Source organism: Aptenodytes patagonicus, chromosome Z (genome assembly GCF_965638725.1).
Source record: "Aptenodytes patagonicus chromosome Z, bAptPat1.pri.cur, whole genome shotgun sequence".
Lineage (NCBI taxonomy): Eukaryota > Metazoa > Chordata > Aves > Sphenisciformes > Spheniscidae > Aptenodytes > Aptenodytes patagonicus.
In genome coordinates, this window is record NC_134982.1 from 56,300,055 (window position 1) to 56,325,440 (window position 25,386).

A 25,386-nucleotide genomic window follows, 5' to 3' on the forward strand; every position below is an offset into this window, starting at 1 on the left:
AAAATGTTGAGCCACACTGATCACCTTGGCATTCCCTGCAGGAAGGTGGCATTGCTTTATCAAGGCTCTGGAAATACAGTGTGCAAGTTTGCCTTTACTCTGGCTAATGAGGTGCTTGCAACACCAGTTTAGTGAGAGTTTGTAAAACTGCTTCTAGTTCCTAAATAAACTTGTTTTAAGGGAAAAAAGGGCATCTGACTTTTCACCGCTTCAGTTCCCAGCCTCCTCTGAAAATAAAACAAACAAAACAAAAATCCAGGAGCCAACAGAAACAGAAAAAAAAAAAGGGGGGGGGGGGGGCGGGGGACAGCTGATCAGTTCACTGCACAAAAGCACCTCAGTATAAAGCTGTCAGCAGCTCAGCTTCTAAGCTGGCATCTGTTGGCATATCTCCATTAAAGTCAAAGCCATTTAGGTCAGGAAGCCTTCATTCACTGAAACCGAGGCATCTCTGGCAGCTCCGAGTCGGTCCCGAAGTGCAGCCTGCCATCTCATCCATTAGCCACGACTGGCTGCCAATCAAGCCCCCCTCCACGTTATTGCTGGTTAACTCTCTTCTTCCTCTGTCTGTCTGTTGGGATAGAGAGAGGCAGAGCCTGGCGGCTGGCAGGGCAGCGTAGAGGCAGGGCAGCTTTGGATGTGATGTGAGAGCACCGGTAGAAAAGAACAGGGCACATAGTGTGCAGACTCCTTGCTAGCACAGCTGGGTGAGCTGTGGGTTGGTTGGTGGTTGTTTTTCCTTTATTGTGGAAGTCTGTCTTTTATTATTATTAACTGTTCTTTTTGAGGACAGGCGGTTCATTTTGCTGCATGGTTGCAACATAAAGCTCCTGTGCGATACTGCTGCCAGCGCTGAAACGCTCCATCCACACGTCTGCAGGGGAGCCTTAACCAAAAGGCGTAAACACCCGTATTTTTGTGCATCTGTTTTGCTCCCTGCCAGGGAGGACCAGCTGCCCTGTTAATATGCACTCCCTGGGCCAGTCTCCAAACAGTTAAACCAAGCCTGAGCGAGGGGGGAAGTACTTTGCTGGCTTCCCAGTTTTGCTGTTGTCCCGGAGGACCCTGCAGGAGCCTCGTGGGGAAATGTCACGCTGGTGCTGAGCGCGGGGACAGCTCTTGGCACCTGCAGCATGCTGGGGGTGGGTGGGCTCAGGGGAGAGAGCCCAAGGGCTCCCGAAACACTCAGGGGCTGAGTGTTTTCTGAGCAAGGTTACAGGTGTGCAGTGCGTTCTTTGGGTCTGGTTTTTGCTCATGTCTGGGGGCAGGTGGGCTGGATCCTGAGCGTGGGACTATCCTGATATATCCAAAAGACCAGTCTACATGTCAACGCATCTGTCAGAAATATCCATTGAGGGGGGAGCCCTTGGACACCCTCTGTGGCGAGGGCCAGGTTTTCACTTTCTAGGCATGGGGGCACTAATGTGGTGAGAGTCCCTTTGTGATCGCTAACCCCCGCCACCGAGGAGCCTGAGGTCGAAAGGGAACCAAACCTGAAGTATTATTAGCAAAACATTTGTACTTCAGGTGGCAACAGGCCAGCGTGTCTGTGTAATAAAGGACACGCTGTCTCTTGGAAGGGCTGCAGTCCTGTCCCTGTGTGTGGCGGGACTTCTTATCCTAATGCTGCCGTTAACGATAGCGTTTGCATTTGCTGTAATGCAAGCCCACCAGAAATGGCATTTTCTGAACACTTTAGCTGTTAGCTTCCTACTTACAATCAGTGGGCATTCTTTTAATCAAAGAAAAAGGCAGATGATTACAGGGAGCAAAAGGTTATTTTTAAGCAGCAACGTGCATTTCAGCCCCTGAGATTGACTTTGCATGTGCATTTTATTGATAACCAATAGGAGATTACAGGGCTTGTTTGTTTATTTTTTGCTTTGCTCCTCGCTGTGTGATGTGACAAGGCTGAGGTACTTTTTAATGGATCCTTGGTGGGTACTCTGAGTTGTAGAAACCATCCTCCCTTCATGTGTCCTGGCTGATGCTGTGCTCATGAGACACCCACTGAATCGAGTTGCAGCAAAGTGCAGCTGTGTCAGTCCTCAAAGAGGGATCTACTTCAAAGCGTGTCTTTGAAGAGAATCCATACGTAGGACTTCAAAGCCAATTAAACCATTTGGAGTAAAATAGCACAGTGAGTCATCTGCTAGGAAAGGGCATTATTTTTATTTTTATTATTTTTCTCCCCTTCCTACGGTTGTATCTTGGAAGAGCCCTGGAGCTGGAGGTAACTGGCAAGGTAAATCGTTGCTTGATGTGATTTTGTGCTCGTTCTCTCCTGGCCCCAGGGAAGCCGGTTCAGAGCTGCAGCAAAGCTGCAGCAGAGCCATTCCCAGCCCGTCTGTGTGGTCGGTCATTTGTAGCAGGAACTGACTCATCACATCCCACTGCTGCCGGGATTTCTTCGCTTTCTCCGGTGGGGCTACTCCTTTCAGAGCCCGGCTGTTCAAGCACAGCTTTTCAGCTCCCTTGAAACAAAATTCAGCCTGTGCCTCCAATCGTTTCTGGTCAGCTCTGAAATGTGGAAGGGTATCACTGGCCAAGCATCCACGTCTCTCTGAAGGGTTGTAGGGCAGGGATTCATTCCCTCAGGGCAGGACTTTTCGCAGAGGGAATTCTGCTCCTCCCTGCAGTCAAGGCTTGTGTCAGGGGCATCCGGGTGCTTCTGCCTTTCTGATGTTCCTGCCACACTGTGAGGTGAGAGCCGCTGCTGAGGGGCTGTTGAATTAGAAATAGAGCACGCTTTTCACAGCCAGAGTTGATGGTTATGGTTGAGGGGATGGTGTCCTCCATTTCGGAACCAGGCGGAGAAGAAGGCTCAGAGTGAAGGCATTTAAAACAACAGGGCCAGCATAGTGCTGCAGAGGGTGATTATCGGCCCCAGCGTGGCTCCCCGGCGGATGCTGTACCCCTGCTGAAAACATTTGTTCTGGCCCTGGCTTCAGTGCGCCAGAATGCCTCTCCACCCTTCCTTATTTTTAATCATTGCTGTGTTTTGCTCTGATGGACTTTTCTGGCAAATGCCTGACTTAGCCTGCCTTGAAGTAAAGCTGATGTTAAAGGCATGCAGATTTATTTGAGAGAAAAAGTTGGTTTTCCTCCTGTTTCTTCCTCCTCTCCAAAAAGACTTGGGAAGGTCCCAGCCCTGTCTCATCCAATCTCCCCCTGAAATTGGTGCATCCAGTGCATTGCCTCAGGACGTGCACACCAAACGGATTAGTGTTCCTCGGGGAAGGGCCCCATGTGCATCCAGGGGAGACCGTGTGGCACAGAGCGTATGCTATGCTTCGGTCTGGCAAGAGCTGCAGGCAGTGGCAAGCTGGGATCGCTGATGTGGCTGGGCTGAGGACAGCACTTAGGCTGAGTTGTCGTACCCTGCCACTCAATGTCAACTCCGAACATCTTCTCGTTGTTAGCGGCTGGGGCAGTTGCTCTGTGCTGAATCTGAGCTCTTCTCCCATAAAGCAAAATGCTGATAAGCTTTTCTTCCTTGGGACAAAACAGATTTTTTTCCCCATGGATTTGCTAAAAAATGAAGAGCATCCCAAGGTTTAAGGCACCTGAAACTGCAGGTACTCATGCCAAGGTTTTCAGTTCCAGCCTAGTAGACTGGGAGAGTGGACCACTGAGATACGAGGTGCCTGTGTCCTTACCATTATGTTACTGGCCTTGCTGTTTTTATCTGGAAGTTGCAGCCATTCCCGAACCATACGTTGCTGTGGAGGGTTTCAATTTTGGTGAAACCAGGATGGGGGGGCGGAATAAGTGAATCTAGAATATTCTTAAACAGATCAAGTGTGCTAAGTGCTGAGCATGACACGATTGAGATACCTTGGCATTGGGAGCTAAATCACTGTAGACCCAGTTGGTAATGGAATAAGTGAAGAAAACGGTATAAAATGTTTTGGATTCTGCCTAGCTGTTACGGTGTGTTATGGGAAACCAGCTTTACAGATGTTACAGTCTGCCTGTTTTTCATCTGTGAGCATGAAGGGGTGGCTGCTGCTGTTGGAAGGTATTGAATTTACTATAGCAGCTGTTTATCGAATTGCTGTAATTTCTGCTGGATATGGTGGTCACAGCCTCTGTGCATTCACTGTGAACCTGGGGATGCTTTGGCAGAAGGAGGGAGGATATGTCAGGAGTGCATTGCTGGGGACAGAAATAAGAAGGTCTAAGGAGCTGGTTTCTGGCCACAGCTCATGCACTATGAGACCAAAGGGGTCTGGTTTTTTTGTAGCTTCTGTTTTCTGTGTTTTCTGATAGCAGAGATTAATGTAAGAGTCTCTGGATGAAGATCAGCAGCCGTTGCTGTACAGGCAATTACCAGCAGTATCATTACAGTCCCTTTTGGCCTTGAATCCAGGATTAGGGGGAATATAATCTATTACATTTTCAGCCTGCTTTACTCGGTGAAGGTTTCTCATTTTTATGTGATAAAGAGTAAAGCTGCATGAGAAAGCAGCTTTGTGTCCAGTCTTGCTCTGCATCACAAAGCCCTTTCTTGGCTCTGTTTAGCTGGTAATGCTGCTGTGGACTCTTTATGTGTAGAAACTGTAGACTGCAGAAGACAGACCTATTTGCAGCCTTGGTCGCTTAGGAGCTCTTGATTAGAGTCCATTATAAGCACTTTACAGAGGGTGGCAAGTACTACTCTCTGTGTTCAGCAGCTGGGGAAACTGAGGCATGGAAGGAAAATGGTGCAGCCAGAGAGACTTGGAGGTAAGAAGAGATGTCAGCCTTTACCCTGAGTAATGCCGCCCAAACCCTGCTAAAATGACCTGTCCGGAAGGCAGCTTGCAGTAGTCATGCACAGGGTGCCTGTATTTCCTAAGCCTTCAGTGACGTGGGCACTGAGTCTTCTCACCGCCTAAAAACACTTGAGAACTGAAGTCTCACTTCAATGTTAACAATCTGGCATCTTCCCTGAACAAGAAGCTTATGTTACAGACAGCCTATATTACTGATTTGATTGCCTTCTTGTACTTATTAAGTAATAAGCTAATTAACTGTCGGAATAACTGAAGGAAGCATCTCTTAATTCTTTGACCTCATACACGTATGGGGACCCCCTCTCAGGATGAAGTTTTAAATCAGGGCAGTTGGAAGATAAGGTTTCTTATGCAGCCCCATCGGCTAGTTTTGGTGAGCAGAGGAAAGAGCATGCTCTCCTTCTTGCTGGGTGTTCCTCCTTCACATCCCAGCCACTGCTCCAGCAAAACAGAAGCTGGGAGCTGCCCTACTGTTTATTTCACTAAGTGGCAGATGCTGGCACTTCCTTTCTTTCTAAACTTATGGTGGTTTGCGGTAACATTGACTCTCGTAGTGCACTGGTTTCTAGCAGGGTGCAGATGTTTCTTGTCAGCTTTGGCCATCTTTCAGGGCTATAAATACTGCATTTTATAAAGAGCAGTGGTGAAACAGGGCTGTGATTTATGAACGAGGCTCTGCAAGTTGGCATGGCTTTCGAAGCAGCATTTGTACATGGAAGGCTCCATAGATGTGTTAGCTCACCTGGTTTTCCTTTGCTCTTGTCAATTGTTAGAGCTGGGAATTTGAAACCAGTTGTGCCTGATTTGAATGGACAAGGCATTGCTTGGGGCGTGTGTCAGAGGACTCTGGAATTTGTGTTCTTCACACATTTGGAGTAGACCAAATTTAGAGAATTTTGGACATTGGCTAATGCTTTTGGAAAGGGCTGAGGAGGCATTTCCCACAACAATGGTATCAGGAGGGGCTTTTTTTGTTTTCTAGGGTAGCTGGTGGTCAGTGATGTTAATGCTGTTGGAACTGTATTTACAGTAGTAATTCCCTACTAGAGCACTGAGAATGAGCCCCTTTTGTTATAGCACCTTATTGTTTACACTGAAATAAATACAAAATCAAATCCCCAGTCCTTGTAGGAACAGGTTAGACATCTGTTTTCCCCAGATACTTGGTAAAAAAAATTGTACCCACAGTGTGGATGTGTGATACTTTCGATGTTCTAGCAGCACTAGGAGGATGAAACAGAGGTGAAATGGGCAAGTCTCCTTCCTGTAGGAGCACCACACACCTCCTTGTCATAAACCATGCGTGGGCAGAGAGGTAGGGCACAAGTGATGATTTGTGTGGAAGGAGGCATGCAGAATAGCAAATATTTTTATTTTAAGCTCACGTTATATGAAAATCTCATCTTTAAAGGGTTAATAAGTGGCTAGCAGACATTTCAGTAAATGCCTAGATAATTGTTACTGGAGCGCAGCAATCGGTTGTTCTAACTGTGGCTGGTCAAGCCCGAAGATTACAGTGGTGTATGAAACCGTGGTATGTTGAAGTGTTGTGTTTAAAATCATCGTTAACTCATTCCAGTCATATCTGCCCTGTGCATGACCCCTGCTGATCGTTCATTAGCCCTGTGTAAACGGGGATTTAGTGGAAAGAATTTCTGTATAGTATTTTTATTAAATAGAAATGCTGTCACGCACGCGCACACACACACAGAGCTGAGATTTTGCAAGAATTTTCATGCCACTGTCAGAGAAAAGCTTTTCCAAAGTTAAAAGCCTGCTTGTGTGTCAGGGTGTGTATGTGGGGGTGTGCTTTCTGGTGTGGAGGGCTCTTGCTTCTTTGAGGGGAGAAGCAAAGCAGGCACACAGCTCAGCCAGAGCTTTCCTACTGTAGTAGAGGTGGGAGGAATCTATAAATGCATGATTTATGTAAAGAGCCCTGGGATTGCCGTGCTGAACATCCTGACTTTGAGCAGCTGGTGAGGGAAATTATTGCCACCACGAGGGAGCAGGAGGAAAGCAAGCAGTTCTCCAGGCTGGCTTGGGTGGCTTGTGTCTCTCTCCCGTTCCCCAAACTGGGTTCCTTGCTCCGAGCCCTCCTTTTTCTAGTGGTGCCTCCCTGTGGGATGCCCACTGCTCACGGGTGGCACGGAAGCTGCTGAGACTTCTGCAGATGTTATTCTAGATGTGGGGAGTTGTATTGTTTCCAGGACAACTGGGGAAGAATGAGGAAGGGACTTCTGCCGAGTCAGCTTGGAGCTACTGAACACCCTGGCTTGTTCGCTGCATTTTTCCCTGGAAAATGGCTAATGGCCTACTTTTACAGGGACCCCTTCAAGCCAAGCAAGCGACTGGGTTAAAAAATCCTAGTGCAAGAAGGAAATGCGGAGCCAATGTTGTCAGGTGCAGTTGTAGGCTGATAATGGCAAACAGCTCTCTCTGAAGTGAGCACAAGTTGTGCACTCTCAGAAGGTGAGTGCAGAGCAGAATGTGTTTCTGGGCTAGAAAGCCCGTATTTGGGTCTCTATGTTTAACTCTGTTAACCTCTGATGACTGCTAAATAAATGTCCCTGTTCTACACACTCCCTCAATTAAGTGGCATTTGCTATGTTGTGTAATCTTGCCTCTGTACCTTTAATTGCTTTCTATTCTAAGAGGAATTAGATCCTTCTTGAAACTGTAATGTCATCTTATTTTTCTTCTGTCCATATTCTTTCCGTCTCATAGCAATGCTGAACTGCAGAATATGGTGTTAGACTCCAGTGCTGCCATGGGGAGCAATGAACTTCAGGAGAAAGATGCCACCGGAGCCCTTGGCCACGATCTCAGCAATGGCAGCAGCCGCAATTTGGAAGCAGCCAGGCGCCTGGCTAAGCGCCTCTACCATCTGGACAGATTCAAACGCTCCGATGTGGCAAAGCATTTGGGTAAAAAGTATGTGCTGATATGAGGTCTTTGGCCACGTTGTTGTTCTTGCTGGTTCTGGAGGGGTTCACTCTCAAATGATAACCTTTACTTATTTATTTGTTTGTTTAAAGCAACGAATTCAGCAAGCTTGTGGCCGAAGAATACCTTAAGTTTTTTGACTTCACAGGCATGACGCTGGACTACTCGCTCAGGTACATGCCCATTTGCAGACCTTATGTTCTTGTTTTAGTAACGGTGCTGTTTGCTGTGTTGTCCCGATTGAAGTGGTTGCCCTGTGGGGGCTTAAGAGGGTGAAGAGAGGGATGCGACGCGTTTTTGGGACGGAGCTTTTCTCTTCTGTTTGGCTTGGCGTGCTGCCGTACTCCAGAGTGCTATTGGAGCGGTGGCATTTCCTGGAGAGGGAAATCTTTAGGTAGACCTGCTTAGAGATAGTCCTTGATGCAGAGGAGATGGAAAAAAATGACTAGTCACTTGGTAAATGGGGGACTTGTAGTCTGCCAGGTGCTGCTGAGGAACGAAGGTGTTGCTCACAGCTGAGCCGCACAGACTTTTTGGCTGATGCCTTTTGGACCTTGCTCTGCCTGGCTGCGGTGCACAAAGCCAGGGCCAGGGTTTGATGTGGCTCAGCAGCCCCCCTCGCTGCGTCCCTCTGAGGCACCCAAAAATGTGCAGAACAGCAAAAGCTTCCACGTGGAAAATGCGTTGAGAGTTTGGTAGCTGCCAGCGTGGGTGTTTGAAAACCCAGCCCTTCAATTTTCCTTCCTTTTTACACTGGAATTAGGCCTCAACAATGTTTGTTTTCAGTATTTTTTTTCTTAGGAAGCAAAACACCAAGTTTGTGTTAGCAGTGGCCTGTTAGCACAGTTGCTGGTATTCTGGTATTTAAAGGGATTTAAAGTGAGTTTAAATCATCTGGATGAGGTTACTCAAGTGGGTTATTGTTTTTTTTCTAATGATACAAAACCAGGAGGTCTGCAGGCACTTGCCAGTCGCCTTGCAAACGCATTTCCAGAGGGCTGACTCCAGGAGACTGTGGCAGTCCCCAAGGAAAGCCCAGAGTGCCGCCTGCTGAAGGCAGCGGAAAGGAAACGCGCCTGCGGAAGAGTGAACTGCCTGCTCCCGTGCCAGAGGAGCCGAGCCGGAGCACCCTCTCAGCACAGGGTGGGAGCAGCTGGGGCAGTGGGAGGTCTGCTGCTCGTTCCAGGTTTTAGCAGCCCTGAAGCGCGATGCTAAATATACCCGTCTTTTAAATTGTGAAATCCAACACCTAATTGCTTTGTGGCACATATTTAGGAGGTCTCTGCTCCCGGTAGATCTCCTGTTAATATTAATAGTCATGACCTTCTCTAAAATATGCCCTGGCTCGTGTGGGACTTAGACACGCCAGGGGTTTGCTGAGGTTTCAGGAGTAGCTGCAGCAACTGCCGGCTGCGCACCCTGAGCGCGCAGCAGAGGCTGGGGACAGAGCATTGTCCCGAAGCCTGGGGGAGCCGAGTTGTGCTGCCTCACGCTTGCAGAGGGCGAGACGTAACCGCCCTGTTGCTGCTGGCTCGCTGACAAGCTGTGGTTTGTTAAGCATTTTGGGCCCGATGGCAGCAGCCCAGACCCATGCTAAGCCCAGGCTGTGGGAGGCCATTGTGCAGTGTGTATCACCATTGGTGGCAAGTCTGGGACATGGGGAGGGTTGTTCCTTCATTGTCCTGCTCTGCTTCCGCACCCTGAACCCATGTCACCCATGCATCTCCCAAGTGCATCTCTCGTGTCCCCTGCAGGACCACAGGAGGTGAGGAGGTGGGACCGCTGCTCCAGCCCCTCTCAGAGTCCATCCTTGTCCTCCTCCTGGGCAGAAACTCGCCCCCGTGGTCCTCGGCCGCAGCATCGTGCTCTGAGAGCAAGGAACCTGCCTTGTTTATTTACCAAATGTTTCATCAGTTGCCTCTCCGAAGCTGCTTCCAGGGGGGTAAGGGTGCTGAAGAGGAGGAGAGGGTATAGGTCGGTGGTGCCTGGCATGGGCAGGGGGTGTCGCTGGAAAGAGCCTGAGCTGGAGGAGGAGGAGAAAAGATGGCTAGTTGTCAAAATGTTCCATGGGGACATGAGGTAGGAAGGGAGGAGAAACCCTGCGAAGCCTCAGTTGTATCTACTTGTGAATTGGGTTATTTGCAATACATTACATACGAAATTAAGTTATTACCAGGCAGATCACACTCCGTATGGGTGCGAGATTGTTGCAAGTACAACCCGTCTCTGACCTTACATCAAAGAGAAAAAATTAATGTTTATTTGTCCATGCTAGATAGACGTGAATGTTCCAGCAACATATTCCACACCTCTCGGATCTGGTGTTAGTTTCAGTCTCATGGGGTATTTAAAAATTGTCTATTAGGCACTCATTTTGTATGCCGTCTTGCTTTGGACCCAGAAGGTTTGTGTTTTCAGGCTTTTCTTAGAAGCAGCCTGACAAATGAGCGTAGGCTGATACCGCTGAGGTCATCTCTTGGCTCCAGGATGTGGGGATTTTGGGAAGTGCAGAAGTTCTTCTTTGGCTGCGAGGCGAGTTTTCCTAGCAGGAAGAATAGTGGCATGGTTAAGAGGCGGGGTGGTTAAGTGTCAGATGGAGAGTGGAAGATGTGTGTGTGTGTGTCCCACCTCTTTGCACAGGCTCGCTGGCTGTGTCTAACAAGTGTGCCCAAGTGTGCACCAGCCCTGCGCACTGGACTGTCACGAGCAGGAACCCAGGAGGGTCAGGTTGCTCCTTCTGCTGTGAAGCTCAGTGGGAAATGTTGTGATTCTTCTGCCCTCTTCCCAGATGTTTTCTGCAGGTCAGGTAGTCACACTGCCCTCTGCAAGGTGACTGGTGTGGTCCTGGCTGCTCTTACAGGTGACCCTCCAGAAGGAGGACCGCACATTTGGTGTGGGCTCTGAGTCTGCAGTGCACCTGCTTGACTTCACTGCCTGGAGTAGCTCCTCTGATTTGGATGGGAATACTAATGAGTGTAAAGTTAAAAGTTGTAGGGGTAACGGACAATTAGAAAAGGACAGAGAACACCCTGGGTGTCTGTCATGCATAAACAACACCTGCTCCAGTTCCTTCTCCAAGGAAATAAAAATTTTAAAAATAAGAACAACTCTTTCAAATGGTGTAATTGCTTGTTAGTTTGTATATTCCATGGCTGAGACCAGTGGTAACTTAACTCCTGCTTCATTTACTATAACGTTGGGATTAACTGCACGTGGGATAATAGCCTGTTTTCCTAGAAAGGCTTCTTGGAACCAAATGTCTGGTGTGCGCTTATGTACTTCTTGCTGTGAAGTGTGCTTTGCTCTGTGTGCGGCAAAAGGAGATTTATGGCTTTAATTTCACCTTTTTCTGCTCTTCTTTTAGGAGTTTCTTTAAAGCCTTTTCACTTATTGGAGAAACTCAGGAACGAGAGAGAGTTTTAATCCATTTCTCCAGCAGATACTACCAGTGCAACCCAAACACCATTTCTTCTCAAGGTAACTTTGTTTCTGATAGGAAGGTCTTTGGTTGTCTCCCTTCATTCTCACCTTCAATAGCATGTATGGTGCGTGCCTGGGAACTGAAGGAGTGTAATTGCTGTGCCACACTTTAGAGACTGCCTGCGGTGAGCATTGAAACCTCCATGTTCTCCACACGTAATCGTGGTAAGGCAGTGAAAAAATCTGTATTTTTCCCCAGTCAGGAAAGGTGTTTAGGCCTCCTCACTTGTAGCATCTCCAGATTTGAATGTCCTCGGTTGTGGTTTCTGATCTCGCTGGCTTCCAGTGTGTGTGGGTACCTGTACTCTAGCTACACGCGCGTAGATGAGAATGGGTCCCATCTCAGATGGAAGAGAAGCTGTTCACTTTCCGTGCTCCATTCAGTGCTTGTGTCTCTGCATGCACTGGCAGCAGGCGTGCCAGTTCTTGCCAGTTGTGGGGGTGAATTTTGGGTGCTGTATCCAGACCCTGGCATGGTTTCATCTCAACTAGCTAACATCAGTCGGAGTGCTGCCTTCTTGCCAATGTTTTCAGTCATTTTGGAAATGGATGGGGAAAACAAACAAGCACATGGATCAAACCTGAGAAAGTTGGCACTGGAGAAGAGGACGAACTGTCCGCTGGCATAGCTGCTGCGTTCAGCCAGCCACTCTGGCAGAGGCATGCGGCCCTGTGATTGCAACGTGGGCTGATCACATGCTGAGAAAGGGAGGAGGGCGAGAAAGAAAATAAGCACAGGCTAAGCTGTGCCTTTATTCTCAAGTGTAAGTGAGAAGTAGCTGCTACACTTGGAGGTACTGCCACACTTCCTTATCCCTTGCTTTGTGACCTGCTCCCGTTGCAGTGAAGTGATGTTTGTCCACTTTGCACCTGTTCAGCTTTACTGGCTGGCATGCCGGGGAGGGGAATAGGTAGCAGTAAGACAGGATCTGCTCCCATGCTATCTCTGCCTCTTCCTAATGCCTTTCTTGTTTCAAGACTCTGAAGGCAGTCAGGTAGAATAGGTCTGTCATGCCTAGACTGAAATAATGACTTGCATGTTGATGTGGCAGCCTTACTCTAGTCCAGGGTGCAGGAGGGACATTGCCACTTCTAAGCCTGAGTAAGCATTTAGGTTAAAGTGAGTCCTGCAGACTTTGCCCAGGATTCTACATAAAGTAGATGCTGTATTTCTACTGTTGGTAGTCGAGTGCTACACTGCAGAAATACGGTGGTTGTTCCTTTCAATGGAAATCCAGGATTGCATTTGCTTTTCTCTTTTCCCCTTTCCCTTTTCCATCCTCTGGATGCATTTGTGGTTTGGAAATGAGAGGGCAGGCTACTCCAGAGAAATGCATAGACCTGAACTGGAGCACCACAGCCCCAGATTCAAGCTGCTTCAGACCTACTACTGCTAGTGATAATAGTTCTCTCATTTCATGCTCTGCTACAGTTTGGCTGCATTGCTTGGGTGCTAGGGCCTGTATGAACGTCGTAAGAAAACATGGCCCTTACCTTGGGGAACATCTTTTTGTAATGGCTTCATCTTGCACACATTTAAGCCTGTGATAGTCACACTGAGTGTGAGATATATCTATCCTCATCCCCCGTTCCTCTTCCTTGACAGCACAGAGGGACCTGTGCATGGTCATTATCTGGACTCAGCTACGAAGGTTTTTATGTACATCTCTCTGCAGTGTGTGCATGTCTCATAAATGACTCTGTGTCTTTATGACACCCCTGTAAGAGAAGGGAAGGCGGCACCATGTGTTTATGAACAAGAGAATGGAGAAAATATTTTTCCTGATGTGTTCCTAATGTTTGGAAACTGGCTAGAGGCATTTGGATTTTCAGAGGTGATAAATGGCACCATGGGCACTGTCTCCTTTGTCTGGATTTGTGCACAGCCAATACATTTTGGGTTTTGAAAGGGGTGCTTGGAAAATGAGGAATATGAAATTGGTGTCCACTTTTGCAAATGACAGTCTACACTGACTTTCCCAAGTCTGCCACAGTGACTCCAGGGATGGAGCTAGGGATACAATCTGTCTCTTCTTGCTCATTGTTGAGGGCTTTTGCTGCAGGACCACCTTGGAAATTGCTGGAGCACTCTCTACCCAATATGGAGCCAAGGCAGCTTAAATAGCTGACTGAAGTTCTCCAAAATTCAGTCTAATTGAGCCCTGAATGAGGAGAGGGACAGAGCGGGAGAAAGACAGGATACCATGCTGTATCCACTCTGCACACAAGAATGGGTGTATTTTACTCTTCCCTCTCTGCCCTGAAATAAATGAAGAAGAGGGAGCTGATTCAGGCTCTGTGGTATTGGTATTAGCAAGCAAAGGGTGACAGCGTGGTTTCCTGTCTAGTTTGCCTCATCCATGGTTGCTGCAAGATAGTTTTGACAGTCATTAATAGATGAAAGAAAGGCTGTTCTGGCTTGGCAGCTGCGGGATGACCTCACTGTTCATTTATTTAATTATGTGTATTTCTTGATAAACAGATTCTCATTAAGGGAGCAGACTCAATTAGGCTATGAGGCTCAGTTTCAGCTGTTCTTAAAGGTCCAGTTGTGGGTTTGCATGTGACTCTGGTTATGTCTCTTTCTGCAGATGGAGTTCATTGTCTCACATGTGCCATGATGCTGCTGAACACAGACCTGCATGGCCACGTGAGTATGCACAGCTTTGCGCAGACTGCTCCTGTTGACACTGTGCTTGGAGGGGGTGGTCTTCTGGCAGCAGAGTCTCCTGGCTGGTGGTCTGCTCCTAAAACACCCCTGCAGACAGCAAACAGTGAGAAGGCTGCACTCCCAGGCTGTCGTCCTGGGCAGGGCTTTCCAGCATGCCTAGATCAGTCATGTGTAAGCCTGGCATTGTGCCTGGTTTTCCCATAATGTGTGAGGATGCTCCTTGTCCTCAGGCCCCTGTCTTTCTGGTGTGCTTCCCATCCTTCCCTGCTTACAGCAGGTGGCCCTGGCTGGGAAGCAGTGGTTGGGATTGGCTTCCCCTTTCCAGTATGTAAAAACATTTGGGAAGGCAGAAGAAAGAAGGGAGGTGAAGAGGTGCTGGAAAGGTCACAAGGGGAAGGTGATGTTTGCAGGCATCCAGTTGCAGGGGGGAGATCTGGTGGAACCAGTGTTCTGCTCAGCCAGGGTTATGATGGGTGTGCCCAGAGCCAAGAGAGCAGAGGGAGGATGTGGGCATCCTGAGTGGGAGCACTGTGTTCCCCCACTGCATACCTCTCCCCACTGCCTGCCTGAGGGAAATAGTATTCCAGTTTGAGTCCTCTTAGTCACACTGGTACGGGGTGCCAGCAGCCCTAGGACATGTATTTCAGCACCCATGGTGCAATATACCTGCTATGCATGGTGTTCCCATGCTGATGGGAGGCTTCCTCTGTCCTGGAGTCAAGATGGAGAGGGAAAAACACAGGGAGCATGGCATGATAGCATGCAGGAGCGATGACTTCAGCCAGGTGACTTTGGGGCTTCTCTCTGTCTGAGACCCTCCACTGCACTGCCGAGGGCCTCAGCTTGGGAGCTCTTATGCAGCAAGAGTGGTGGGTTGGGCAGCAGGAGATGGAGGCACCCTGGGTCTGTCTCCAAGGGCTGCTTGGCCCCTGTGGGTGCAGCTCTGTGGTGGGTGCAGGTAATGAAGCCGAGGCTTGTGTGTGCTTCCCCAGGGGTTTTGACACCCACCTCCTGTTAATTGAATGCCTTTGTCTGAAAACTGTAGAAGCGGGAGGGGGAAGGGAGTTGCGAAGAATTTTTTTCTGTGAAGGCTGAGCCTTCCCCAACTGAGGAGTGCGTCAGTCATGTGGAGGGTGAGCGGAGGTACAGGTCCTGGTGTGCCTCTTAGCATACACAGCTTCTCTTGAGCACACCTGAGACTGTCTGCACAGGTATCCTGCTCCCCAGAGCAATGAGCAGCCATGGGCACCTGCTCTCCAGCCTGCCTGGCCTTGCAGTCCAGGGAGGGAGACTATATAGCTGTGTGTCAGCCTGACAGCATTTCCTGTCATTCCTTGCGATGCTTTAGTGGGCCCTACTGTCTTCATTAGGTACTGGAGTAAATGATCTGGCTCTGACCCATTGTTGCTGATGATGATTTGCAGCTGAAGCTAGGATGACTGACTGTTGCAGTGTGTAACGTTGGAGGCTTATCCTACTGGCAGTTGTTAGTGTGTTGTTACATGTATGCAGCTGTAATGTTTGCCAGATTCCTGCATGTGTCTCCTCTCTTTCTCTCTCTCTCCCCCGCCCCTGCGCTTTCCTGTAATTTTGGTCTTCCTCTTACTGCTTTGCGTTTTTCTACATAGGTGGTAAGTTGGGTATTTTTGACTTGGAATGCAGCCCCTTGCAGATATACACTAATTGCCTGTTTCCTAACAAAGATAATGCTATGACCCATCCTTAGCATGATTCTGCTAGAGCAGGAAGTGAATGAGTCACAGGGCTTGTCCACACTGAGCTCCATTTCTTGCTGACATACTGATCATAAGTGCAGACTCTTTTATTTCACAATAAGCTCAACTGCTTGTAGGGCTGTAGTGCAGCTGCTCTGCCTTCAGTTCACACTTTCCCTTAACTCTTGTAGACAAACTCTTACTTATCCCTTTATTTATCCCTGTCTCGCCACATTTCATTCTCTTTGTAACTAAATCATTTTTGCTAGCTGTGTCTTGGAGGTGCATGCTCGCTTCTCTGCAGGGAGGTCATCACCCAGACTGTGATGCTAGAGACTTTTAAGGTATCTCTAGACTGTCAGGCACATCTTCTGGAACCTGTGTGGCTGTTGTGGTTTAACCTGGCAGGCAGCTAAACACCACACAGCCATTCACTCAGTCCCTCCTGCCCTGGTGGGATGGGGGAGAGAATCAGGGAAAAAAAAAAAGTAAAATTTGTGGGTTGAGATAAAGACAATTTAATAGAACAGAAAGGAAAAGAAGATAATACTAATAATAATAGTAATAAAAGAATGTACAAAATAAGTGATGCACAATGCAATTGCTCACCACCTGCCGACCGATGCCCGCGAATTTTACTTTTTTTTACTGTGTGGAGATGTTAGCTTTGGTCCTGGAGCAGAACAGTCAGTCCTCTGCCATGCCAATTATCTCAGTGGGTGAAATGAGCCACGCTGCTGTTGGTTTTGGTCAGCATGGGGAAGCTGCAAATTGCTGCATGGAGGAAACAAACAGAGGCAGAGGCAGGCTGAAGTCTGTTGCAGGGAGGAAGGAAAGCATTTGCAAGTTTAGTAGAACAGCTCCAGCCTGCACCCAAAGACTGCAATTACGAGCTGTATTCTGCAAGCTTAGCAACCAGAGAGCCAGGGTTACAGCCAGACTGTGTTGTCAGGAGCCCTCGTGATATGAGAAGCAGTGCATCGTGTGCCCCTCCAGAAGTACCTCCTCTCTTGTGGAAGGCAGTGTTCCTGCCTGCCGCCTTCTACCGGTCCGTGCTGGCCACAGACTGCGGGATCTTCCTTTGTGGCTAAATGAGGCTGACAGTCAAGGTTTGCTGGTTTTCCATCTCTCCCTGGTCATACATTATGAAAGTCAAGGATGTGCAGTCCAAGCTGTCATGTAACTATAACATTGAATGACCTCTATTACTGACTGGTGCCCTTCTTTGGGCTCCACTCCCGTGTTAATTTGGGCTCTTGCTCCTAACCCAAGTCACTGTCTGTGCACAAAGCTCTTCCACGGTATTTCTGCAGCCATGGAGACCATGGAGAAGTTGTCTTCACCCCCTTCTCATGACTGGCAGCAGTGGCATCCCCAAAGATACCGTGGTCATCACAGGACCCTGTTTTCCCTCTGCCTTCACCATGTCTCACAGCTCATTCCAGGCTGTTTCCCTTTTCTCAGTTCTCTCTGGGCTCCTTTTTCACCAACTCAGTGTTGTCATTGCTGCCCGCTTACAAGGCTCCCCGCATGCCAAGTGGGACTTCTAGCACCCAGGGGACCGAGTACAGACACCTTCTCTGAGAGGTGATGAAAACTGGGATCTGAGAGCATTTTAGAGCAGCCTCAAGCTTCCAGATGGAGCAGTTTGGGTCCCACATGAACATGGCCGTTCCTTTCCTGTTTGTGGCTCAGTTGGGCAACTTTCAGTCTGAGAATTAGACAGAAAGAGAGAGAAGAGAGCAATCCTATGGAAGTGTCAAGGCAGCCTCAGCCTGTGAATCAGAAAAGGTAATGACTGCTCCTGGGCATCTTACTCCAGCTCAGGGCAGTTGCTACTGGAAAGGGAGCATTGGAAATCGTAAGAAAAAGGTCTGGAAAGGGCCTCAGTCAGCTGTTTCTTTATGCTCCACAGCAGGATCAAGTAGAGCTTTTCCATCAGAGGCTGGTAGAGCCTCTGGAGACGTGGGAGTGCAAGGCACCATGCAGATACCAGGGAGCTTCATCATCACCCTCTTCATTACCCTCCAGTGTTTAGCTGTTTTTCTTTTCAGATGGGTGTGTGGGACTTGGGGTCCAAATGCAACTTCCCTTTTCTAACTGTATTCACACAAGGATGCTTGTCTCCGAGTAATCTTGGGAATGCCTTCTTAGTGCTGCCTGCCTTGGGCTTAAATGAGAGTAGGGAGATGCAATTCATCTGATGTTGCTTATTTATGTCATTTTGGAAAGCAGCATGAATATGATGCTGTGTTTCTCTGCCATCCCTTCCAGAACATTGGGAAAAAGATGACCTGCCAAGAGTTCATTGCTAACCTCCAGGGGATGAACGATGGTAAAGACTTCCCAAAAGGGCTGTTGAAGGTAAGGAATGAACTGCAGAACATGGGTTTCGTTTTTAGTGAGAGATGGTTCAAAACAGAACACCCTGCTTGCATTTTCTGAATCTTAATTGTCAAACAGGACAAGCTATGGGCACATTTCTCCTCCCAGAACATACATAATATATACAGTGTTTATTCTGTTGTTTTCCCTCTTGCCTTCACTTGATTGTGATCGAGACTCATTGCAGTGTGGAGCGGCGAGACTGAACTCCAGTGGGGCCAGCTCCAGAGCCATGTGTCTTGTAAGCTCATGCGGTCATGCTGTCCCAGAGTGCTGTCTCCTGATTAAAGCGGACAGAAACAACCAGTTGGTTCTGACTATTGAATACGTAAGAGCTAATCCTGAGCTCTGCGTATCTGGAAGGTGTGTGTGTTTTTTCATCAAAGGTGCTTTGGGGTTTTCACATTAGAGCAGGAGATGTAATTTCAGATTAGAATGTGTTGTCTGGCAGAGGCTGCTTTGCTTCAGGTTTTGTTCATTAAGTTTGTGCCAGGAGTTAAATCTGAAGAACAGGGAAAGAGGCTGAGCGGGACGAATCTTGTTTCATTGTCAATAATAATGAGAATGTTTCATTTCTCTTTTGTCTGATTGCTGGCATGAAACAGCGGTCTGTTTGAATGAAGAGAGGAGTGCATACGCTAGAGTTCATAATTTTTTTTTTTTTGGTAATGGAAGTAAAAATGAGAGGTTGCTGCATCTGAGAGCTGACCCAAAGCCTACCGAAGTAAATCAAAAGAATTGCTGTCTCTTCTGTGTGTTTTGTGTCAGGCCCATTGTGAAATGCAGATGTACCTGCATAGTTACAAGTAGCAGACTTTGTTTTCTAGTATTGGTAGTTTTTTCAGGTTCTCCAGCCTCTTCAGGGAGCTTTTTGTTGGGCCGTCCTGCCTCAGTTCTTACTAAGGAGTTAGGAATATAAACTCAACCCCCTTGTTTTTAGATTTAATGTCTTTATTTTTTAAATCTGGGTACAGAGTATTCATCTGTCAGCAGCAAGGCTTAATTTTTTTTTTTTTCCCCCCCAAGGAATCTCATTTCTCACTCTGCCGTAGAGAGATTTGTTGAGATTAATTTGCAGGCTGATTACAGCCCTTATTGAATAAATAGGTCTCCAGACTGTGTTTAAATAACCTTCTGAGTGTACTGATGAGAGACTTCCACTGGTGCTCACCTGCTGTTTATTTTGCTGCTGACAGAATTACGCAGTCAGGGCTGTATCTTGGTGTTTAGTGCTGACCTGCTCATGCTAAGGCTGCCTGGCTCTTCACCAGCCCACCCAAAGCCGGGACTGGGGCTCGGGATTTTTTGGGTGTAGCAGGATGGAAGAAACACGGTGTCCGTGTCCCGCCTTGTTTGAGGCTTTCTGCCCTTTTCTGCGTGCTGCCCTGATGTCTTGGGGACAGAGGTGGCACCCAGCCTCGGTCTCTCATCTGGCTTGTCTGAAGATTTGCTGATGATCTGCCCCTTGTTGTTTTAATTTATCAGTGGAAGGGAGTGGAGCGAGTGGTAATAGCTGTGCATTTCAGTAGCTACATCACTGTGTCCACAGCAGCCACCCTGCCACTAGATATGTGATTACAAAGACTTAGCAGAAATTAAATTTGCATTAGTCTCAATAAATTAAATTCACAGAGCCCTCCTACAGCATAGTGCCAAAGTGCGTGCGGCTTGCTGGTGCATTAGCAGTGTAACTAATGAGCATCTGTGAGGCTGTGAGCCATCTCCCCATGTCCTTCCGCAGCCGCCTGGGAGAGGAAGGACCGTTTCCACAGGGTGGCAGTGTGTCCCTGTGGGAGTGAGGTCCTGAGCACCCACTGGTGAACACTGCAGACCCGTGGGTAAGCTAGTGGGCTTTTCTGCCTCTCTGGTCTTTCTGTGTTCCCCTTGTGGCTCTGCTGCACCCCTGGATGAAGCTCTGCAACTCTGCCGAGCCCCGGAGCAAAGCTGAGTGGTGCTGGAGGGGAGAGAAGAGGGGGGAGATCTTAGCAAGTGCTTACATCTTTGCAGGTAGCGTTCACCCAGGGCTTGGGAAGCTCTCTGCAGCATTTACCATGGACCCAGTTCACACAGTCAGGGATGCAAATACTGCTGGGGCTGTCCAGGACAGTCAGCAGACAGGCAGAAATCAAACATTGCCTTCAGTCGATCCCATTACCCTTAGTGCTGCTGAGTGCAGAGTGTGGCCCTGAGCATTTGTTTTGTCTGGATAGGAAAATAGCCCTTCAAGGGGCAGACATCAACAGGTGAGGAGGGACACTTCTGTCTTCTATGTGATCAGCCTCAGAAAACTTCTGAGGTGAGACCTGATCGCTCCTTTGCACTCCCATGAGGGAGCCATCTCTTTGTTTCATTAAGTTTTTTCCCAACAACAAGGATGCTTTGGTAAACACCGTAAGGCCTTCAGGATGTGATTCTCGGTGTGTCACTGGTAGTGCTTTGGGAACAGAGATTTTACTCTGGCTAGAGATGGAAATGGAAACACTAACATGATCTTGCTCACCTTGTGTCTTTCTGTCTGTTCATTAACACTGAAAAGAGTTTTGCTTTTGTACACCCATCTGCGCAAAGGTTCACCTCTTTCTTCTTCCTTGTTCCTTTTGTCAGATCTGAGGTTGCTTTTAAAGTTGGGACCCACAAAGACAAATATGCCAAACTGTGATTAAAAGCGTGGTGCTCCCCATGGGATCTGTTTGCAATATTCATATATTCAGTACTTTGCCAGGCAGGCAGATATATGTACCTTGACTTTTATTCCATCTTAGCTCTGGTTCGACCGTCTGTCACACATCTCATTAATCTGCCATCGGCTGCTAGTAAAGACTAGATGTGGAGACAGTAGCCTGATTTCCAGTTATGTACTGTCAGTGCATGCTAACCTGGGAGTGGTAGTTTATACTTACTGCAGGGTTCCTGTATGCCTTCAAACTGGGGCAAATTCCTTGTAAATAAGAACCAGCATCCCAAGCTGTGATTCTCTTCTCTGGTGTAAATCAGGAGCATCTATCTCTGTGGGTCTGGCTGCTGTAGAAGGTGAGTCAGGTCTGTTAAATCCAGGCAGATTAAGGTTATTGAAAGTGAAATTTTTCAAAGGCAAGAAAACTTCTTGAAACTCCCATCCTTTGACTCTCAGCTGCCACACTCCAAGCACACAAATAATTTTGTATTGTATCAAGCTGTGACCAGGCAAGGTGATCCTGAATTTCAGCTTTGATCTTATACTTTCCTGTAGCACCTGTTTCCCTTTGTCCTGGTGAGTTGAAGCCCTGGAAGGAGTGCTAAATACCAGGAGTTGTGACTGCCCATGTTCTAGTTAAGTGTAGCAGTACTCTGTGGAGGGGCTCAATGCTCACTCTTACGGCTGATGGTGAATCACACAGTTACCACCATTTGCAGGTGGGGATGAGTGACAGGTTTACTGGGACTGAGGGGGACAAAGGGACCCAGCTGCAGCACTCATCTCCTCAGAGTGGATGTACCTGACATCCCGGATTAGCTGCCGCAGATGCTGCTGTGGATGGTGGGGGAAGCTGAAGGAGAGAGGCAGCACCACCATGAGTGAGAGAGCTGAACACATAAAACAGTTAAAACAACTAAGTCAAATCTGTGGGCTGTTAGCCTAAGAGAATCATGACCAGACCGTTGTTCATTTATTCCTGTAGAAAGGGATGCCATGGCGAGGGTCTCCCTACTTGGAAGGGAAATTGAATCAGTCTGGGGCAATGTCAGGAACCTCATGACTACTGTGTAGGAGTAGTTTATCTGCAGGCTGGTTCCTTCCTCCTGTGCTTACACCAGCTTTAATCTGGTGCAGTGATACCATCTTCACTGATGATACTCTGAGTTTGCATTATGTGACCATAGCCTTCTTCAAAGCTGGGCTTCACAGGATTGTCTGGAATGAGGAGAGGACAAGATTGGCTTGCAAAGAGCCTAATTTTGGCCATGCATGCTTGCTTCATTTTCTGTAGGCAGTGCAATCCCCACAAATGAAGTGCTGGTACAGTGCTGGCCACTGTGTCTGTCTCTTGTCACCTTGTGGCAAGGTGTCTGAGACTCCACTCAAGCAAGGTGGCAGTGACGAGGCCTTTCTTATGCAGGGAGAGAAAATGTCTGCCCTGGCCCACAGAAAGCCTGCAAGGAGTCACCTCTGAGGAAATGGATCCCTGCTTTTCTTAGGTAGCGTCTTGGGAAGGGTACTCTGTCATTAGTCAGTGTGCTAAGTGCCACCTGCCCATATTGTTCTGCATAAGTAAATGTCCTCTGCATCTGCAGTGTCCAAGGTACATCATTCATGGAGTCAAGGGCATCACCCAACCTCTGATGTGGGCTGACTCTGGTGGCTGTGTTGCCTCATGACATGAACACTGGATGCGAGGGGATTGTACCTGGCTGTGGTTGGAGGTGGTAGCTCTTTGCTGACCCATTGTGCTGTCAGGGAGCCTCTCCATCATGCTGAGGGACCTGGGATGCTCTGCGGGGACGTGACTAGAGCCATCCCAGCAGGGGCTGCTGATGGAGGTAAGATGCCAGTCCTGCGTAAAAGACCTGCTTTTTCTCAAAGGCTGTTTTTTGGCTAGGCCTTATCTCCTAGAGAAGCACTGTAATGAAGTGACCAAATTAAGTGGGAGTTGCTGGTGCTGAACTCTTCCAAAGAACCAGTCCCCCTTAATTTCCTAAATGATCTGAATTCTTGATCAGGATTGCTGGGATATGCAATTTCCTATAGAACCTGCAAGGTAGGGTTTATCTCATTTTGCTATCAGTTCCCTGCACTTTAATTAAGGATTTTTTTTTTTTTTTTGCCACTGTCTTTCTGCCTCCTCTCTCTTCCCCCCCCCCTGAAGCCCTCCAAAGCAAACACTCAATTTGAAGAGAATTACCGGCATCTTGCTTCATCCATTCCAATCATTTTAGGTATTTAGTGGAGAGAAGGGAGTGAGCATCAGGTGGCTAACTTCCCCCCTGCCCCATTTACACAGAGGAAATCAAACTAATCAGACTGCTGTGTACACCCTAATTGCTCCCATCTGCAGTCTCCACACTTCCTCCATTTCATGGCTGAGGCTCTTCGGCAAGGAATTCCCACCTTCCTGCTACTGCTGAATAGAGATGGGAGCCTGCTGAATTTGGGGAGATGGGAGCATGTGGCAGCGTGCCAGAAGGGCCCCAGGAGGACAGTGTTGACTGCTGGAGCACTCTGTGGCTGCGGGCAGAGGCGGTGGGTGGAGGGGACCAAGTGTCTCTGCTCCACTAAAGAAGCCAGAGCTCTGCTCAGCAGGAAGAGAGCTTGCCTCCTTGTTTATCCCCTAAAATGAAGTTTTTCCTGTTAAAAATATTTCTGTTGGGATAATGTTTCTGGGGCAGCCATTTCTTACCTGTTTCAAATGAAAAACCTGTTACTGAAGGCCCCTTTCAGCTGCTAGGAGACAACAGAGTCTAATCTGGCAGTATAAAAGTCAGGGAACGCAGAATAAAACCATTAATCCTTGTCTTTAAACAGTTGTTTGTGAAAGCATACTTTCCTTTCGCTCTCCGAAGAGCCACAGAGCCATAGTGACTGAAGGGAACACCCGGCTCTCCTCCATCCTCAGTGAGGACCTTCCTGCTGCAATAACCTTTGCTTCCTTTGGCTTGCGATTTTTTGGGTGTTGTCGTTCGTCCTGTCTAAGAGTAATAACCAGTTAAAGCATGCCTGTGCAGGACTGTGAATTAAACCAGATTACGATGGTCCGTGCATTGCTTTAGGTCCCATGAGTAATGGAGATCCTGACACCCTCCTGCCCCGTTGAAATGCAAATGTACTTTCTTTTTGTGTTCCAGGAACTTGCTTCAATGCATACAAAGAGAAAATCTGAAATCTATGCGCTTCTCAAGTCAAATAAGCCCAGGTATTGTGTTAAGGAAAGCAACATAAGATACTAGCAAAAGCCTAATGCTCTACACCAACTCTGTGTCCCTGAGCAGGGAAAGTAGAATTTTAGAAAAGGCTTAAAACATAAAATTTTGTAACGGTGATGCAGGAATAAGGATTCCTCTCTGTAGTCTAGGGGTGGTACTAGGGATTGCTTATCTCACTAGGAAGCAGCCATTACAGGATGGGCCTGTTTCTGCTTTCATGATCTGCATTTCTCGGAATTATTTTTGCTCCTCCAACCTTTCATCTCTTTGCTTTCTGATTGTTACTCGAAAGATCTCACCTAGCCCACCAGGCTTTTGTGTCAGCAAGGAGTGAAACCCAAGCAGAGTCAGCTAAGAATTTCCATTACTACTAACTGCAATTACGTGGCTCAATACCAGGCTCCTAATGAATGTTTGGCGGTTTAATTTTTATCTGTGGAAGTAAGGTCTCCGTAGTGTCTTGTCCAGGTTGATCAGGCAAGTGAATCATTTGATGTTTAGCTTCTCCAGCCTGTCAGATAGCCAAGGCTGTCAATAGTCCCCTGGTTTAACTGAAATGCTTAGCAGCTCCCAAGGATGAATGTCACCGTTCAGAGCTTCCCATTTCTTGTGCTGTCAGTGTGGAGGATACAGACTGGTAGTCTCCAGGAATGATGCGCTCTGCCACTTTAAAGGAGGAATTTTGGGCTCTTTTTGAGCTGGGAAATCTCTAATACAATGTCACACATACATTTTGGTCCCTATGACATATTACTCCCACCTCCATGTAGGTAGAAAACAAATTCTGAAAAACATTCTTTGATCTTCCACCCACTGATCTGCTTGAAATTTAAGTTCTGTGCTGCAATTTGAGGGAAGGAGGAGTAGGAATATAATTTATACCATATTTAAAAAAAAAAAAAAAAGAGAAGAGGAGAAAACATTACTTCCACCAGTTTTAGAATTATTGCTGTATAAATCTTTGGTATTCCTTCCATTTGTCACCCCACTTTTCAAATGACATTGGACTATTCTCTCTCTGACCCAGTTACACTGTTTTCTTTCAAGCAAGAGCACCAAGTTGCTCCTTAAATTTTGACACACACCCCCCCCCTTTTCCTGTGATGTTAAATGGAACATTTAGTTTCCCTCCAAGGTCATGCTGCTTTGGGTGATGAAGTATTCATAAGATCCTGGTTCAAACATGGGGCAAATCCAAGCCACCTATTTTCTGCCCTGCTAACAGATGGGTTCTGGCAGGAGTCGTGAGTGTTAGGAAGGATTTCTCCTGCTTTTGGGGCAAGACAGCTGGCCATCGCTCCATAGGTGCATGCATTTGTGGAGAAAAGGGATGTCAAAGGTTACACCTATTTTCCCACCTGGAGCTGTTCCTTCCATGGTGCAGTGCTTGCAAGTGCAGGTGACACCCACGTGAAATCTATGTAGTTCTCAGGGTGGGCTGGATTCTCCTTTTGCCTCCTTTTTGTTGTTATTGTGTTTGCTGTCTGAATCGGAGGGAAGCATTGAAGGGTTGTTG

At 47.7% G+C, this 25,386-nt stretch overlaps 1 protein-coding gene across 3 annotated transcripts in view; it reads left to right on the forward strand.

Annotated features, from left to right (window-relative positions):
* PSD3 (pleckstrin and Sec7 domain containing 3) overlaps positions 1-25,386 on the forward strand; it is a 106,026-nt gene that overhangs the window by 34,232 nt on the left and 46,408 nt on the right. The window contains exons 5-9 of one of the 3 annotated variants that reach the window (XM_076362999.1): positions 7,503-7,709; positions 7,814-7,894; positions 11,086-11,198; positions 13,793-13,851; positions 17,862-17,951. In XM_076362999.1, the coding sequence (XP_076219114.1) occupies positions 7,503-7,709; positions 7,814-7,894; positions 11,086-11,198; positions 13,793-13,851; positions 17,862-17,951 (550 nt within the window). Of the gene's footprint in view, positions 1-7,502; positions 7,710-7,813; positions 7,895-9,658; positions 9,664-10,501; positions 10,523-11,085; positions 11,199-13,792; positions 13,852-17,861; positions 17,952-25,386 lie in introns of those variants that run through there. The other 2 variants (XM_076363003.1, XM_076363002.1) reach the window with 2 other exon arrangements.